Raw genomic sequence first — 19,332 nt, 5'->3', positions numbered from 1 at the left:
TAGCAACAAACAAGATCACAAAAAGGCACCACAGAGGCACCCAAGTTGCAAGGATTCAAAATGGAAGGCTTGGTAGCTTGAGATTTCCCAACCATATATACACCTCGAGTCTTGCCAATGCTACAATAAACCTATAATCTTCAAAGTTCGGTAAAACCTCGTAGTGATCGCAACAAAGACGATGCCCTCTTTCACAGAGTGCATAAAAAGTGTCCTAGCGCAAATCGCTCGTCAATAAACTGATAACAAAAGCACACCGAAGGAAAAACCTAATCGTCCTCGAGAGTGAGACCAAGTACATGGCATAACAATTTGATCAATTGACTTGAGAAAATAACTTTTACCGTTAGCGGTGTTCTAACTTACTAATTCGTAAACCATCCAAAATGCCAAATTTACCCTCCCACAACTTTCCGTCTGGAATATATTCCCGGAGAAAGTGCACAGCTTCCCACATAGGCCACAAGAGAGAAAGAAGAGAGCTCAATCCCCCAAATCGGAGTTAGGATTTTCGCACACAATGGAGGGTTGGGACCCGAACACGAAGTCGACGCTGACCCAGATCCCGCTCCTGACCACCAAGGCCGGACCCCGAGACGGACCGGCGTGGACCCAGCGGCTCAAAGAGGAGTACAAGTCGCTGATCGCCTACACCCAGATGAACAAGTCCAACGACAACGATTGGTTCCGAATCTCCGCCGCCAATCCCGAAGGGACACGTTGGACCGGCACGTGCTGGTACGTCCACAACCTCCTCAGGTATGAGTTCGACCTCCAGTTCGATATTCCCGTCACCTACCCCGCCACCGCGCCTGAGCTCGAGCTCCCCCAGCTCGATGGAAAAACCCAAAAGGTCCTCGCTTTTGTTTTGATTTTACATTATTGCCATTGACATTGGTTGTGTGGAAGTTTTGAGGTTGTGTGTGGTTTTGTGCAGATGTATAGAGGAGGGAAGATTTGCTTGACCGTGCATTTCAAGCCGCTCTGGGCCAAAAACTGGTACGTTTCGCTTCTTTCGTAGTTGCAGTTACTTAAGAATTGTATGAATTGATGTAGCATAAGGGATTTCAGACTTAGCTGCGATTTACGGCTTAATTGTTGTGTCATGAAAAATGTTAAACTGCATTGTCTTAATTGAGGAAGCCGGTGGAAATGGGAAATTTGAGTTTATAGTGACACTTTAGTAAAACTTAGGCTAGCGGATTGGGTACTAAGCCATTTCGAATTGGGTACTAGCTTAGATTTGTAAAATGTAGACCAGGAGCTCTTTGGTCTGAAAGTAGGTGGCCTGAGCGCCCTTAGTTCAGTGGAGGGTATTAGGGGTGGTGGGTGATATACTTTTTGATAGAGTAATTAATGGTGTGAAGTAAGGAGCCTTTTGGAGAAGTGAGCAAAGAACAGAAAAATTTAGAGGTCAAGTTGTGGCAAAGCAAAGGTGGGTCTGTTGTGGTCATGTTGGATTGCCTAGATAGACATGTTACAAAAATAGAATATTAGAATACTTTAGAATTAAGAGAAGATTCATAGCCGCTGTAGTTGCATGGAATTTTCCGGTACCAGGATCAAGCCTTCAACAGTTCGTTCATTCCAATCTGCCTTGGATTACAGCAAGTAGCTTTTATTTATAGGCTTCAGATGCATCACCGTGTAAATTAATCAATACTAAAAGACTCATTAAAGACTCCGTAAATATATGTAAGGTTAGCCATTAAAGGTTAGTAGCTCGTTGTGTTTTGATATCTTCCTCAATGGTCTTTTGAGCAAAATGTATGTTAAATGATTGAAAGAAGCTTACAGTGGCAAGGGATGCTGATGTGACCAGGGTAGATTAGAGGACAGTTATATTTTAGTGCTCATTTTGCACTTCAGTTGTGCAGTGGGGTTGTCTTCTTCCCTATTCAGTTATACTGATTGATTGCAAGCTTGCTCTGTTTTAAGTTTTGAACTTCTTATTGGTAGTACTGCTTGTAGTTTTTTGTTTTGCTAATTGAACTTAAATCGTTAGTTACTGTAGCTGCAAAATGGAGCCATCAGTTTACCATATATTCACCATTGCTAGAATTAGACTTCCTAAGTAAACTTGTAGGATGAATTCTTCTAGGTAACAACACTTTAAAATCAGATATGGTACCTGGAAGGAGTAAGGCTGAGATTCGATAATAGTAGCACTCATGGGTCATGAATAAGACATGTGGTCTTACGGATTTTGGATGACTCTATAGTGATGGACAAGAAAATTTCTTTCAGTGATGCAACATTAAAGCTTTAAAACAATTGAAACAAACAGAGAACCTTGAGCAATGGAACTTTGGTTTTTCATGTGGTGCTCATGTTGATCGATTACTAGGAAATTTTCGGTCTTTTTTTAATCCAATAAACAAACAAAAGCACTGCATGTTGCTCAACTTAGTTACTCTTTTCCTTTTCACAGACAATTTATAGACCTACAATGACAATCTAAAGTGCCTTATCTATTTTTAGCTTTATTGAAGCTGTAGGTTTGAGTACTATGAAGTATGCACTAAATCTTTCTAATGATATGCAGCCCTAGATTTGGTATAGCACATGCTCTCTGTTTGGGTCTTGCTCCATGGCTTGCAGCAGAGATTCCCATTCTTGTGGATTCTGGTATGGTCAAGCACAAAGATGATGCAGCAACATCGGCCGAATCTTAGTTGTAAAATGTAATGCTAAAGTTGTAAGAATTGTTGAGCCATAAATAGCAATTTACTACAACTGAGTTGTGAGGATTATGACTTTAATCTTCAGATAAAACTACATTTTTGAGTTAATATACAGTCTTGAATTATCCGCTTTCAGTTCTGAAATGCTACATAAATCTATAAGTATGTTTGATATTTCTTCATGTATGTTTGATGCGTTGTTGTGGCTCTCTCCCTCCCTAGGTTGTATTTGATTGACTACATAACCTATGATGTTTGACTTAGGATTTGATAATCATGACCTCGGCATCATGGCACTTCTAAGACCTCTTGGTTTTTTGTTTGCGTTCATTTTTAACGTCGGATACTTCCAATTGTTTATGTGCTCCAAATTTGTTGAGATGAGTTGTGTTGGTGATTGGGTCTTGTTTCATAGATATGAATTCTCTTCAGCTTGAGATTTTGCTGGATGTGAAGGTATGGCTGGCAATCCTGGATCAAGAGGAGGATTTTGCTGAAGAACTCTCTCTTCAGCTAAAACTAAAGCAGCTCTTCTAGGCGCTTTAAGGATACGTTAGCATTAAGAATTTCGTCAATATCTATTTGTCCCCGCCTCCGAGCATCGTTTCTCTAGCAGAAACCAAACTTCCCATTTGCTTCATCAAGTTCTGTAAGCCACCCATTCCACCAATCTGCTTCAACATCTGAGGAGGTAGGTTTTTGCTCATTTTCCGTGCATTTATGCTTCGGTTTAGTTGACTCATCGGTCCCTTAGAAAAATTAAGTCCTTTCATCCCGCTCCTCCATATTTTAGCCTGGCGCTTGTACTCTTCAAACATTTCCATCACTTCTCTTACTAGACGACCAGAACCTCGTGCTATTCGCACCATCCGAGACTCAGTAGTGATTTTTGTATCTGTGTTGTCCAACTCTTCATTCGTCATCGAGTCCATTATGGTCATGTACCGCTTTAATTTGGCCTGGCTTTCCTTATCATTACCTTTTGGCATTAACTCAGCAGCCGGAAGCATTGAAGTAAGCTGAAGTGGACCCATTTGAAGAAGGTTCTGAAACTGCTCATACATAATCCTCAGCGTGAAGGTCCCTTGTAAAAGCTTTTGCAGAAGCTCTGGCTGGTTGTCCAGCTTAGGAACAACTTCCTGAATCTTGTCCGTAAACCCAGACCAGTCACCCATGCCTAAGAGACGGCTGACAAACGGTTTAACATCGAAAACTTGAAACTCATCCATATGCTCTCCTGTTCCAATAAATATAACAGGACTCTTTGTGGCTGCAACAGCACTAAGAGCCCCACCTCCCTTTGCATGACCATCCATCTTGGTAACAATAACAGCTCCAACCGCAGCACTTTGCTTAAAAGCTTGAGCTTGATCAAACGCAGCCTGACCAATACTGCTGTCCATAACAAATATAACAAGATCTGGTTTCGTGGCTTCAGCCACCTGCCGCATCTCCTCAAAAAGCGCAGCCTCCTGCTTGTGACGCCCACTAGTATCAACAATTATAAGATCGCAATTCTCCTTAAAAGTCTCCACTCCTTCCACCGCAATCTTCACAGGGTCAGACTCCATATAGCTTCCGTAGAACGGAATCTTGGCCTTGGTAGCATTCTGCTTCAACTGATCAAAAGCACCAGCTCGGAAAGTATCCGCGCACACCAGGGCAGGCTTCCATCCCTTTTTCTGATGATAATAAGCATACTTCGTGCACGTTGTAGTCTTTCCAGAACCTGAACATACATATCACACAATACACATGAATCAATACAAAAACAAAAACCAAGCTCCACCAGCCAAATGCTTCAAAAACGTTACGAGCAACACAAATAATCATAAACATATCTAACTAGTATACAATCAGTTCAAATCGGATCGTGAAATTTAAATATGTATTAGCCGAAACGGAAACATTATTACCTTGCAAACCAACAAACATGACGACACTGGGGTTCCCCTTGTTGGGAGTGAAGGATGGTTTTCCAGGATCAAGCATTTTGCAGAGCTCGTTGAAAATGGCGTTTTGGATAATGCGACGCTTGTTGTGACCAGCAGCGAGATGTTCCAAATTGACGATCTTCTTGATATTGGTCTGCATATCGCGGACGAGCTTGAATTGCACATCGGACTGGAGAAGAGCGCGAGTGATCTCATTGAGGCACTCGTTCAAAACCTTCTCGTCGATCACGGTCGCATTGCTCATCTGCTGGAGAGCAAGGGAGATGCTCCCTCCTAGCTCCGCCAACACCATCTTGCTGGTTAGGGGCGAACGATTAGATGGGTTTAGAGGGTTGGGGAGAACTGATTGGGAGATGAGAAGGAGGATTAGGGTTTTGGTGAGTTTTGGTATCTATAGGGTTTGTCTATCATACCTCTCCCATATATCTGGTCCCTGGCATCTTTTACAACTCCCGTTTTGTTGTAGGGTATTGTGTATGTCTTGGACTTGTGCTAGTAGGATAAGGAATATTGCTGATTTCATTTAGTGATAGGTTTACACGTAATATAGGGAAAATTTTCACTAGCCCTAAATCTAGTGATTTGTTTCTCTCGTTCAGATCTCTGCCTCTCTTCTCTCTCTCTCTCTTTTAAACTTTTTAGCGCGCTCTCTCCCTCTCTGTAGACGGCGCCGACGAGGTCCACCCCCACCTGCGATGAGGTCGCCTCCTCACATCCTCCAATCTCCGCCCTCCACCGCACCGTCTCCGATCTCGCCGATTTCTCTGGCCGCCAAGTCCGGCTCCCGCACATCCTCCAGCTCCGGCGACGACATCCTCCGATCTTCTCTCTCTCTCTCTCTCTCTCTCTCTCTCATTTTCTATATGTTTGCCTTTGTCTCTATCTTGTATCTATCTCTCTGCTAGTAGATTGTGTGGGATGCTTGATGCATGAAAGCAACTGAGGATAGGTTATAGCTATCATAAATTCAGGATAGCAGAATATAACAACCGAAAGTTCAACATATGTTTCGCTACTCAGTAGGGTAATACACTCCATCATCCTAACGCAGACCCATATATGTGAAACTATGTGCAACTGCTACTTAAGACTACAAGGTTATCCTCCCCTTTTGTTGTTAACAATTTGCATAGATAGTGAGGTTTAGCATTATGACTGTTACATCTTTTGATTATTCTTATGGACTAATTTTGAATATCTGTACTTAATTAACAAAGCATTGCTCTTATTTTGTTTTCACCTAAATGTGACATCTGCTTTGTTTTCTTTGATCTACAGACCAGTTGAAACATATGCATGCCTCGTTATCGTGTTTGTTAAATCATTCCTTGTCCTTCTTGGCCTTTAAGTCAAATTAAGGATCTGTGGAGATGTGGTGTGTCAAGTGTGGCCTCTTTACTTGAAAATCTTGTAATGGAGGTTAATCCTATTCACAGCACAAGTTCTGTCGCTTGCGGTTTAGCAGTATTTCACTTCACTGAAATGATTTTGATCACTTGAGTCTATATCGGCAGTACTCAATCTTCTGGAATTTTTCTTCCAATATGTCATCGCAAACGTACAGATCAACTAAGTTGACGAGGTACACAACTCCAATTCTCATAATGACCGAAAGGGTGGCAAACCTAGCTAATACAGTTTATGATTATGACTTTATGAGACTAATCTTAGAACAAATCATGCAAATAAGGCCGAGCTTGGTCTATGTATTGATATTTTTTTTTCCAGGTATTCATGGAATAAATAATCATGAATTCAAGCATTTTACACTAGGATATGTAATTACAAATCCAATATATATTCCTGCATATGCTACTGAGATATAGTAAGTTTAGTAAGATGTGCAAGGTAACATTCTGCATATATCCCCAGAGGAAGCATGCGATGTGATTTTGATGACATCTTATTGTCATGCTAGTTTGACTGCCACAGCCTCGCTCTTTGTCTAAAATTTTACTTCAAACAATTGTTACAGATGCTCTTGACACGTATATGCTGAGAAAGAAAGAAAAACCAAGGCACTGAATCGAAAGACCAAAGAAACAGAACAACAGGAAAGAGATAATTACACTCGAGGAAATCAAGGATATCAATCACACACATACATATACACACCTATATATGTGCACGTATCTTATTTCATTTTGTTTGACCCTCACTAATGACGCTAGTCTCTGATCAAAAATTTGGACCCGCAGCAAGGATTTCCTCTGTGAGCTTGTTATCTTTCCCAATCTTGTGATTCACGAATACCTCAAAATTCTTCTTGAAAAGACCACCCAACTTCAGTAGTGAGTCTTTGTAGGCTTTCTTGTCTGACCACTGTCATTGAAAGAATCAGATATAACAACATGTCAATGCAAATACCAAGCGTGCATGCCAAAGTATGTAACAGTTAACTAAGTAATAGATAGAAAACTGACAGTGTTTATTGGATCCAGAATTTCTGCAGGTACACCCTCAATCTTAGTAGGGATCTCGAGTCCAAATACTTCAGTCTTGGTGTAGTTTGCATTCAAAAGGGTCCCCGAGTGGATAGCATCAATGATCTTCCTGGTATGAGCTAATTTGATGCGGTTACCTGTTCCATACCTGCAAAATAATTCAATGTAAGACAACTAGGTAGATCAAAATGTAGCTGCCAATCGAAACTTTGATTATACAGTTTCCATACCTTCCTGCTGACCAGCCTGTATTCACAAGCCATCCTGTAGCCCCATGCTTTTGCATCTTTTCAGCCAACATTGCTGCATACCTTGTTGGATGCATCATTATAAATGCTGCACCAAAGCATGCTGAGAATGTAGCTTGTGGTTCCTTGATACCATCCTCAGTTCCAGCAACCTATTTTCCATTGGAATTTGTATCAATAAAATTCAATGCATGGAACTAGTAAAAAGTATTAGTTTTGAATGGAGCTCAATTTAAGTAAGTACCAAAGCAGTGTAGCCGCTGATAAAATGGTACATTGTTTGGGCCAAACTCAACTTGCTCACAGGTGGGAGCACACCAAATGCATCACAGGCCAGGAGAATGACATTTTTCGGATGAGGACCAACACATGGTATTTTAGCATTTGGTATGTACTCTATAGGATATGCTGCCCTGGTGTTCTCTGCACCAATATGGTCATGATAAGCAAAATTTCAGCAAGAAACAATATTGGTTTCTGTACATGATTCATATTAACATGCTCATATGCTGTGATATATTAATTATTCTTTTTTTTTTGGTCAAGCGTGATATATTAATTATTCACTAATTATCATTTGTACAACAAGCTATACTAGAATAAAGATTAAGGAACAATGATGCTATGGTATCGGTGATCTATAGCCTCACAATCTCCGATGCATATGTTCTTACCAAGATTAATATAGTTAACATATGGATCCATACTTATGTAGTGATATCTGAATATCTATTGAAGGAAATAAATAATTAACCAACTCTTATGTCGAGCCTACAATGTACTCGCGCAAAAGATTTACATAACTGATTCAAAATGATTACACAGGGAGATTACCGATTACAATTCATGATAAGTGAAAGTTTACTTGAACAAAGCCCAGCTTCTAAAAGATATCAATGATTTTTTACCTGTAACAGATTTCTCTGAATAATCCACTTCTCGAGTATGTTCATCAAACACAACATTCTCCAAAACTGCAAAACACCAAGTTTAATAAAGTCAATAGCAGTTAATCTTTCACTCAGATCCAACTAACAGTCTTTAAACGACAATGGTCTATAGTATCATCTTTTTACCTGTCCCAAATTTGATAGCATTCCAAATATCTGGTTCCTTGTCTTTTGACAAATCAATGCACTTAGCATAGCAACCACCTTCAATGTTTGACACACCATTGTTACTCCAGCAGTGTTCATCATCTCCGATTAGATACCTATTATGATCTGTAGAAAGAGTTGTCTTTCCAGTTCCTAATGCAGATGCCCAAATGATATATTTGTCATCAGTTACATTGCTATATAAGAATCCGGAACAAAAGAGATTAAATTACTTATCAGTTAGCAACTGAGTGTACCTGATAAGCCAAAGAAAAGGGCTACATCACCATCTTTCCCCATATTGCAGCCAGAATGTAAGGAGAGGATTCCACGCTTAGGCATGAGATAGTGCATTACACTAAACAGGCCTTTCTTCATTTCACCGGCATACTGAGTACCAAGGATGACCATTTCCCTTCTGGCAAGATTGAGGTCTATGCTGGTTGAGGAAGTCATGTAGTGAGTGTAACGGTTACATGGGAACTGCCCAGCATTGTATATTGTGAAGTGTGGAGTACCAAAATCCTCCAGCTCTTCAGGAGTGGGTCGGATGCACCTGCCACCAAACCAATATTGTTTGAACACCAGGTAAAAACCTTATAAGCTGTTATATAAAGCTATGAGCGGAATTTCAACTGCCTATTGAAGTATAAGTAAAGGTGAAACTAGAAAATCATAACGTACAATACAGAGTAAACGTATTAGTCATAGTACAGTAAGGTTTGGCAAGTTAGCATTTGTGAAATGCAGCAGCCTTACAAATTTCAAGTAATCATATCAACTTCACTAGCTACTTACATGTTATGCATAAAGAGGGAGTGATAAGCTCTTGCAGATACAATTCGAACTTTGATTCGATGTTCTGGGTCCCAATTCAGAAATTGATCATTCACAAATACCTGAAATGCAAATTCATGACAGAAGTCACTAATGAAGACTGTACAATTTACCACCAATCTGGAATAAGCAGAGAAAAAAAAATAACAATAAAATTTAAGTCAAACAGTTATTTTGTTCACTCCTTGCTTAAGACTGGGAGGTTATATTTGAATTATAACGAAACTCCTAAATCCTGAGACCTATGTCCTGAGGCCTTGCACAACTCATTGGCTAAAAGTTGGGGTGAAAAGACCTCTAGAATAGCTTGTTTTGCATTTAACTATAAAAAGTTTTGGAAGGTTCACTTCACTTTCCAGAACTAAAAACAGAACTATGAGAATCTAAGAGATCATTTTCTCTACAATTATATACTTAACTTATCAGATCATAGTACATATCCTCCATTACTAAATTCAAACTATTAACTTTTCCTTCAAGCTTATACTCATCAGGTATTTCAAATCTGTATAATGATGACAACATAGCTACTTCCTTCCTTGCTAATGTTCAATCATAAAATGACAACTACTGTCAAAACATTTGGAAGATACAACAAAAATCCAGTATACACACACACACACACACAATGCTGATCAGGTAAGGACCTCCTTACTTTAGCTAAGATACGGATTTCTTTATTCGACCCACTTTTTGATCACATTTTCTCATCTTAGCCGTTCAGTATCTAGATATATATGAGTAGATCATCTCTACAAATTTTCAGCCAAATTGATAATGGTTAAGACATTCAAAAATGTGATTTAGAGTTAAAAGAACGTACGGTTCAAGATGAACAGATTTAGTTCGTTCATTGATTTAATACATTTTCGATACCTTAACGATAACTAAATTAGCTGAAAATTTGTAGAGATGATCTAATCATGTATATCTAAATACTGAATGGCTATGATGAGAAAATATGATTAGAAAGTAGGTCAAATTAAGGAAATCCTTACTTAACTAAGGTAAGGAGGTCCTTATTTGAAAAGGGCTGTACATATATGTACATATATATATATATATATATATATATATAATTATTGAGCACAGCACCTATTACGATTCCCTTGCATCTCATCACTTCAATAATTCTTGGAATTAACCTTCTTTTACATTTTAATCTTTTTACTGTACAGGACTGTATAATCAATCATCATGAAAGGAGTGGAACGCTTCCACAAAGATTACAAAGTTACTGGTCAAACCCACCAACAAAGGCTTCACTATATTTTTGTCAACCTTGTCTTTAAAATTTAAAATAGCCAAGTCAACCTCATATAAACAGCAAAGAAAGTGGCAAAGGTAGATAACATTTTCAGCTGCATAAATAAATAAACAGGAATTGTTCATGGACAGTAGATGAGACTATAATAAAATACAAATGTGTATCCCTTAGATTTAGGAACTGGATAAGGATCCACTCATATCCAAGTCTGCAAACTGTCATTGCCAGCTTATGGACACTAGTGCCCCATGATTCTAGGACCATTTCATAAGCAATTGGATTAAAATACTGATACTAATTTTAAACATCAAGGTAATTCTACAATCAAGTCTTGAATCAGTCAAAATGAATATGAGAGAGATATGAAAATCTGGGATGTGGTCATTTGATGAATATGTACCTTGTCTAAAGAATTCAAGTAATCCACAGCTCTTTCTCTGTTCACTAAGAAAGTGTGTTCATCCATCTCAATGTTGGGTGAGCCCCTAATATTATTGATCGAGGTTAATACTGAATTAGCATAATCTAAAATGTGCAAAGTTGCAATATACAGAACCAATTAATGATACATCAGATTCAGAGGTAACAGTGGAAGCAATTGGCACTTACTTCCCCCACCAAAGCTCATATTCAGTCTCTTCATCTTTCACGACGCGTTTGTCTCTTGGCGAACGGCCTGTCTTTGCTCCGGACAGTGTGGCCAAGGCACCGGATGCTGTTATAAATGAACCTTTCTCGTACTTGATAGCTTGCTCATACAGTTCTGTAAGATGGAACACATATCAAATTTTAAATTGAAATTTCAGCCCGATCAAGGATTTTTTTATTTTTTTTAGTTGATATTATTACATCCTATTTTTCCTAAAAAAATTCCATCTTAAGAAATTTTAGATTGATACCGGTTTGTATCGAATTAATTTGTCGTCTAATTAATTTCAAACATATCATTGACAGCATTAGATAATAATGTCAGATCTCAAATGTGATCAGTTACCCTCAACAACTTTCTAGTAAAAATTTGTAATTCCTCACACAACCAAGAATTCTCATCTTAAATATCTCTAAACATAATCGTAAAATTGATCTGATCAATGTCGACATGCAAGTAAAATTTAGTAATGTACCAGCAGGAGAGAGGTTGTAGAGGATGTGGGTGAACTTGAGAGCACTATCACTAAGCCCAAAGAGGGAGCTATCATACAGATGATGCTCAACATGCACAGCTTTCCGCCCATCAGCCTTCCCCGCCGGATCACCTCTCACCACCTTCGGCCCCGTCTCCCTCGTCAGCGACGCCAAAGAAGCACTTACATAAACCACCATCCATGCAACATTAATTTCAGTACCAAAATACAGGTCACCCGGTCGTAAATCGTAATGTGTACAGTAGTAGTATATATACATAGTACTGATTACCTGATGGACTGTAGCTGCTGTTTCTGGCGATCCTCCTCGGAAATGGCGTTGAAAGCCGAGACTTGCTGGCCGGTAGCGGTGTGGGGAGTGCTGGGTTGCGATGACCTCTTCTTCTGCAGAGAGTGGAGCTCGTCCATTGTCTTGGCCTTAACAGGAGTTGCGGTGTCATCGTGGCAGACCTCCGTCGTTTCCTTGCGGGTTTGGATCTTCGGAAGACCCTGGCGGCCGGTCTGAGCAAAGCTGAAGTTCCCGTTTTCACCTCCGTTGTTCGCCATGGCTGGTTTTAACAGTAACAAAGAATCTCAAAGAGACTGGACTGTACTCTTTGTATGTGTTGAGAGAGAAACGAGAGGGGGTCGTATAAATAGGTTTCAGAGTCGAGGGAGGTGTTAACCAGGGTTAGGTTAAGTTTAACCATGGTTTGATATATGATATCCTTAAAGGTGGAGCGCTTTTCGATGTGGATTTTCAGGTGAAGGTGTCACGAAGGGTGGGGACAATGGTCACACGTTTTACGGTGCGGTTGGACTTTTTGCAGGATAAGAACGTAAGCTCTGTTACAACTGTATTTCATGCATGCTGATGCATCATCATAGATGTCGATGAGGATTAACACCATCCTAGATTATGTTAAGTTCGAGAGCTTTGCACAAAAACGTGCCTAATTAATTGAGACAGATTCCAAACTTAGACTTGAGCTAAGCTGACACAATACGCAAATGAAGGTTGACTACTTGATTTGGATGAGCAGGCACTTCCTTAAGTGAAATTTTCATTCATTCAGAGTCACAACATACGTTAATGGTTTATAGCTTTAAACTCGATTTCTTATAGAATTTATGTAACGTTGACAAAGGGTGTTAACTTCTAAAGAGTCTGGGTTATCATATTACTTATTTACACCGGGCCTGAATGTCTACGGATTTTCAAGGTTAAAAACGTTAGACTAACAGGCCTAACTGGTTTTACGTAGTAATTAGTGTATGATCCAGATGTTACGTTGGGCTCCTCCATATCATGGTTATGTAGTTCATAATACTATTGGGATAGATTGGCTGACTCACATGTCCAAATTATATCTTTAGCCAAAAAAAACATCAATCATTTTGTGCAGCTAACGTGCGATACAATAATAGATTCTTTTTTAAAACGATACAAGAATAGATATCGTTTTGAGGTTACGCTAAGTTTGTTTTTGATCGAGATTGAGCTCGTCGATCGATCGACCTGAAGATGAAGGTGAAGCAAATGTAAACATGACGAGACTTATTGATGTACTTTGAAAGTGCATGAGTATTCGTCTTAGATATAAATTGCCTCTGTTATGGTCTATCGATCTCTCCATATGGTCACGAACGCGTACGTCTTGTGGAATATAGCTAATTCTTCTTCTATAAGAATTACAATGACTAGATCCATCATAACCTTTCTTTCTAACTGACAAAGAGCCACAAAATTAAAGGAATTCGAAACCACCCATGCCAAAGACCATATAATTTGGATGATGGTCGAGAAAGAGACCAATCGTTCCTACGTATAAAAAGCATCATCCAAATTTAACTTTTAGAGAAATCATGCATACATGATTTGCTGCTTCTCCTTTTTCATCACATCCTTTCATTTCATGTTAACATAATAGGATAACTTATCCATTAGCCATCGATCAGCAGCTATCAGTAAGTAAAATTCACTAGCTTTCCTAATTTCCTATCACAAGTTTCAAGTGGAATCTATGTCCATCCTTGATCACATGATATACAATCTCTTTTCTTCCTTCCATTACACGAATACCTTGCTGATTCTAATGCCCGTTTCTTTCTTTTTTGCCTTTATCTCAGACACTCATTGTCGTAAGCACATTGACATTTTAGAATTTGACTCCATTATTTAGAGTTGGAGATCGATTCATATATATCCATGGACTTTGATATTTTATTATTAATATGATAAAATAATTTGGGGTTCACATCCAAAACCAATTGGTAATGAGTGGAGTGGCCCAAACCCTTATAAACCCACATGCAATATCTCATATTCCCAATGTAGGATTGATATCTCAACACGCCCCCGCACGTGTTGCGAATTTTCAAGTCTAACACGTGGACAACATTTAGGTGACGTGGAGTTTGTGTGGTCATTAGGCTTCACACGTGGACGTGGGTAACCTGCTCTGATACTATGATAAAGTAGTTTGGGGTTCACATCTAAAACCAATTGGCAATAGATGGAGTGGCCCAAACCTTTATAAACTACAGGCAAGATCCTATTTTTCCCGATGTTGGATATATATCTCAACACGCCCCCGCACGTGTGGCGAATTTTCAAGCCTATCACGTGGACAACATTTGAGGTGACGTGGAGTCCGTGTGGCCTTTGTGCTTCACATGTGAACGTGAGTAACCCGCTCTAATACCATGATAAAGTAATTTGGGGTTCACATCCAAAACCAATTGACAATGGGTGTAGTGGTCCACACTTTTATAAACCCACAAGCAATGTCTCATATTCCCAATGTGGGATTGATATCTCAACATACCTTGATTTTTCACATTATTTTTGTTGAAGATGAATTGATACTTCATGAGGATGAAGCTCGTCGATCAACCTGATCTGTATACTAAGTAGTTATATAGATCGCGAATAGATCAAGAGACTAATAAATTAAAATTTTATATACACAAGAGAGTTAGAACAAAAATAATCAGACGAAAACTAGGTGTTATCGGATAAGCACGGCCAATTCTTCCATGCAATTATTAGTTGACACGAAAAATGTCATAGAAAAAGAGAGAGATGAGATTTGAGAGAGTATAAGTATAAATGAGAGTTGACATTGCCGATTGAGGACGAGTGGGGGCCCATGCCCACAGTGGATTTTTGACATATGGCCTTTATGATGCAAATATGCCCCCACAAAAATATTTGACTAGTCGTGCAACCCCATGATTCCCCGACTTTCTAACGGCACTTCATCAACAAAACTTTCTAACGACACAACAAAAGCCACATATATGAGTAGGGCTGGGCATTCAAAACCGATCTCGAAGGCCCTTCCCGATCCCGTCCTTAAAATTCGCGGGACGAGACGGGATTAAAAATAAAAAACGAGAATCCTATCCCGGCCCATCCCGTATTAAATAAAACGGGAAGGGATCGGGATCACTTAGTTTTGGCCTGTTTAATCCCGGCCCGGCCCGGTAATATATATTAAGACTATTTTTTCTTTTTAACTTGTATATGGTGGCTTCATGTGAGCCATTGGATTGATCAAAGACTGAAGTATAAACCCTAAATATATAAACATAAGCTACAACCCTCTTATCTCTTTCACGTGAACCCAGAGCCCCAATTCTCTTTTCTTTCCTCTTCACTCTCTGATAAGCCTCAGCCTTAATTTCTTCACCATCTCCTTTATCTCGACGTCATCAAATAGGGAGAGAATTAGATCTTGAAAATCAGAGGGCACCTATGGAGATCGAGCATCAACGTTCTTCAATTTGTGTTCTTTGTCGGACGTCGGCAACTGTGGAGGACTGGCGAGCCTTAGACCTCCAAAGATTCTTGCGCACGTCGTCGTTTTGGATATGGTCTTCGTTTTCGAGGTCTTCGTGTTCTTCTTCTTCGAGATTCAAGTCTTCGTATGTTATGTTTGACACCAAGGATCACATGCAGTTTGCTAGTTTATCATTTGAGATGTTATGATCATCATCATTTTGTAATTCTTTTTTGTACATCTGGGCTAGATCTCATCCGAAGGAAACAGAACTCGGCCGAATTGGGGCATTTTATTTTTCTTTGCAACTCATCCGATGGAAACATAACGAAAACGATCGGGGCAATTTTTTTCTTTGTAAAGTTCTTGATTTTCCGGGATCCCGAATTGGTCCCGATCCCGTCCCGGATTCAATCGGGCTTCGGGACCTTCGGGATCAAGTCTAAAAAAGGGTAATCCCGTTCTGTCCCGTCCCGGAAAATAATTACGGGATCGGGATCAGCCAATACCCGGCCCGTCCCGGCCCATGCCCAGGCCTATATATGAGTCAAAATATTCATTTTGACTAACACATTGCCATTTTGATAAATTAATGAAAGAATATCTCTCTCTTCTCATAGAAAAAACAAAAAAAAAAAACAATCTCTCTCATCTTCTTCTTCTTTATCCCTATCATTATAGGAGACCAACTCCTCAGACCATCAAATTTTTTTACAGTAAACTAAATCTCCTTCCCGGTCCAAAACTTGACTCCAATAGCTTCATTCCCATATTCAACTCTACCGGTGGCGGCGAGAACTTGCTATTACCCATGAAATCCTCAGATTCTTCGTCTGCATGTTACCCTAAATTCTACCCAAATATTTCAACTCTTCCTATATTACCTATCTCGTTCAATTGCGTTTTACAACATTGTACGGATTACAGCACTACTAGAATTTGAGCTACAATTCGAGTTGGTGCTTGATCGATCATACCCTTAAATGCAGTGATTGCAAATGGAGACCAAAAAGCGTATTGAATTGGACAAATTTTTATATTTAAAACTAAAATTTTCTCTACGAAAAAACAACAAAGAAACAGAAATTTTGTACTCGTTAATCAGTAGTTATTTCCTGTTTGATTTCTTTGTATGCCCCCATAGCAAAATTTTTCTCCCTCCGCCAACTGAGAGTTGATATCATTAGGGCTGCATTCAGATCGGATTTATTATTTTAAAATAGGATCCGCGATCTGAACCGTTTAATTTTTTCAAATCGGATTTGCATTTTTAAATACTTAATCCGAACGGATCCGGATCTGAAAAAACGGGTTCTGATCTCAATTTTTTGTTTAGATCTGTAAAGCCTAGAATTTGAGACATTTCTATGAAAGCAAAGACATTTTCCAAGTTTTCAAAAGTTCAAACCAACTTGGATACAAAATAGCATTAAGCAACATTATCATTAAGAGAAGGTATCCAAATTCAGAAACTAAGAGAAAAATGAAATTGCTAAACTTACCTCTTGGAGAACGCAATTGCAAACGAACTAGAGAAATAAGGGTCGAGACGAGAGAGACTAAGAGAGGCGACTAGGCGAGAGATTGGGGGTCGAAGCCTCAAAGTTTTGTGTTTTTTCCTTGGGACATTTTCTTACCCTAAGAATCTAATGGCCTAAAATAGATATAGTTTAATCCAACGGTTATTCGAATTTTTACATTATTTTAATTTTTTCAGGATCCGATCAGAACCTGAACTTTGTTAAACGGATCAGATCCATCAAAATGTGTTTTTTCATAATCAGGATCCGATCCGAACCATCTTATTCGGATCGTATATATTGGATCGGTTTGACTTGAATCCGGACCAAACATATGCAGCCCTATTGATCTTATTTGCTTTGAACAATTCAGTGTTGCTGACGAGTATATGACAAATTGACAACCAGAAACCCTAATATACATATATGTATAATTTAAACACTTAACAAGCAACTATCCCACACTCTTAGTTCATTGTTAGGCAGATTATATGAGGATATATGCTTGGTTGGAGGCCGCTCGGGTTCCAGGATTCAAGATTGCTATGTTAAGAGGCAAGAAAACAGTGCAGCTAGCACAAATAATTATTTAGTTTGTAATGATTTAGAATGACTATTAACAACAACAATGAAGCTAGAAGTCTACTCGCAGCACGTATAAGTTTAATTATTACCTCCAACATCTTAAGTACTCAACATCAACAGGTTAACTTGGTTGAATATACCAAAATTAAGTATTGCATGTAGTGAACTATGAAACTAAATATGTGAATGGCATGCTAGAAGGCACAACGAGAAATGCAACAAAGGTACGTAGGTCATGCAAGAAGGCAATAACAACGAGAAATGCAACAAAGGTGATGAAAAAAAAAAACAGCATTTACGTGATCGAGAAACCAAGGTCGATTTGGTGATTTGGGTGTGGGTTTTCTCTCCAGGTTAATTTTCTCTTCGAATTTTATGTGATCGAGCAAAGTACTGACGACATAACGAAACTAAAAATGCGTGCTAAGTAAGGCTAGCTCTAGTTTGTTTGAAAAATTAAGAAATTCAAGTGGTTTATTTAACCATGATCTATTTGCCATATTGGTTGCAGTTGTGATCGCAAGGCTAACACGTATGAATTTGAGTACTTCCGCCCAACAGAATGTAATATAATTTCCAGAATTAAGCCTGTGAGAGCGAGTGTGAGCTTGATCGATTGGTCAAGTTGAACTGATTTCGATCAACTTGCTAGCGGAACCTTTTAAATCAACAAGTTCACAACATGATCTCTGCTGGAATCCTAGTTTGGCAGTACGTCTGGTATTGTATATCTAAGCTGGATACCGCAATCTTTGTTATCATGTCTTTGAAGACAATATTGCTGAGTTAATTCACCCCAAAAACAATGTCATTATTGGTGAAATCATCTTCTTTTCTTGAAATCTGGTGCTCATGTATATAGAATAGATCAAGTACAGTTGTTCACATATCTTGGAATGCACTACCCAACATGGTCTAAAATAGAATGGACATGGATTCAAGCCTGAGATTGTCCCAATTTGAAAACCTATTTCTCCATTGTTGACAAACACTTGTGAACTATTTGAGCACGAGTCAGATTTTCTGATGGACATCTGTTTTGGCTTAACTGTGATAACCCGTTATCGTAAAACACAATGCAGATGCTCTTGAAGCTAGTTTATATATGCATGTTGCTGAAATTCAAGTTTCAAGCTCAGCTAGATCGAGGTCATATGAAAATCCTATCCTTAATCATACTTACAAAAACATCACGGCAAGGTTGTCGGATTGGACATGTTAATGGCTGCTTTGGAAGAATATACAGTTCACGTTATATTGCTCCTAATGTACTTCTAGCCAAAACAATGTGCTTGGGCGCGGTTTTGTAAAGAACAAGTGTACTTGCAGATTGCATATATATAATTTTTTGTTGAAAAGGATTAGTAGCCAGTATCTTCTTGCAAGTTGACCATTAATCTAGCTACCAAATAATCGGATTTTCGATCAGTCTTGGGTGTGACCGACAATGTTAAGTAACTTGATGTCAAAGAGAAATATCTGATGCATATTTTTGAGTATCCATTGTAAATTGTTATTCACGCAGACTAGAGGATAATCGATGTATATCTTTGTCATAATATCTAGTTGCGGTATATAAGATTAACATGTTAGTGTACAACACTTCTCCGAAAATATATATAGAAAATTTCATATAAGTCACATTCTGAACATTTTCTCCTACATAAGTCCACCATAACAGTTTTACTCATATAAGTCTACTTTTAAGGTTAAATCTGTTATTTTACTTTTACGATGTACCTAAAATGCCCTCCACTCCTTTACACCAATTCTCTCTCTCTCTCTC

At 38.9% G+C, this 19,332-nt stretch overlaps 3 protein-coding genes across 3 annotated transcripts; 1 reads left to right on the top strand and 2 right to left on the bottom strand.

The window, feature by feature from the left end:
* The first annotated feature begins 457 nt into the window (after window positions 1–457).
* On the top strand, window positions 458–2,869 carry LOC101302656 (ubiquitin-fold modifier-conjugating enzyme 1-like). Its single transcript, XM_004299785.1, has 3 exons — window positions 458–853; window positions 938–999; window positions 2,546–2,869. The coding sequence occupies exons 1-3, from the start codon at window positions 521–523 to the stop codon at window positions 2,673–2,675; spliced, it is 525 nt and encodes a 174-aa protein (XP_004299833.1). The 5' UTR covers window positions 458–520; the 3' UTR covers window positions 2,676–2,869.
* A 393-nt stretch (window positions 2,870–3,262) lies between these two features.
* Window positions 3,263–4,931, bottom strand: LOC101312838 (signal recognition particle 54 kDa protein 2-like). The gene is made up of 2 exons (XM_004301386.1): window positions 4,601–4,931; window positions 3,263–4,413 (listed from the first exon to the last, which is right to left on the bottom strand). Exons 1-2 carry the CDS (start codon window positions 4,929–4,931, stop codon window positions 3,263–3,265), a joined length of 1,482 nt encoding a protein of 493 aa, XP_004301434.1.
* Window positions 4,932–6,336: 1,405 nt separating this feature from the next.
* Window positions 6,337–12,281, bottom strand: LOC101302361 (phosphoenolpyruvate carboxykinase [ATP]-like). Its single transcript, XM_004299784.1, has 12 exons — window positions 11,949–12,281; window positions 11,657–11,838; window positions 11,142–11,295; window positions 10,933–11,017; window positions 9,227–9,327; window positions 8,686–8,984; window positions 8,408–8,581; window positions 8,240–8,305; window positions 7,576–7,754; window positions 7,314–7,483; window positions 7,063–7,231; window positions 6,337–6,961 (listed from the first exon to the last, which is right to left on the bottom strand). Exons 1-12 carry the CDS (start codon window positions 12,221–12,223, stop codon window positions 6,818–6,820), a joined length of 1,998 nt encoding a protein of 665 aa, XP_004299832.1. The 5' UTR covers window positions 12,224–12,281; the 3' UTR covers window positions 6,337–6,817.
* Window positions 12,282–19,332: the final 7,051 nt, after the last annotated feature.

This window comes from Fragaria vesca, linkage group LG5, assembly GCF_000184155.1.
Source record: "Fragaria vesca subsp. vesca linkage group LG5, FraVesHawaii_1.0, whole genome shotgun sequence".
In the NCBI taxonomy this organism is placed as follows: Eukaryota; Viridiplantae; Streptophyta; class Magnoliopsida; order Rosales; family Rosaceae; genus Fragaria; species Fragaria vesca.
This window is presented reverse-complemented; position numbering and strand designations above follow the sequence as displayed.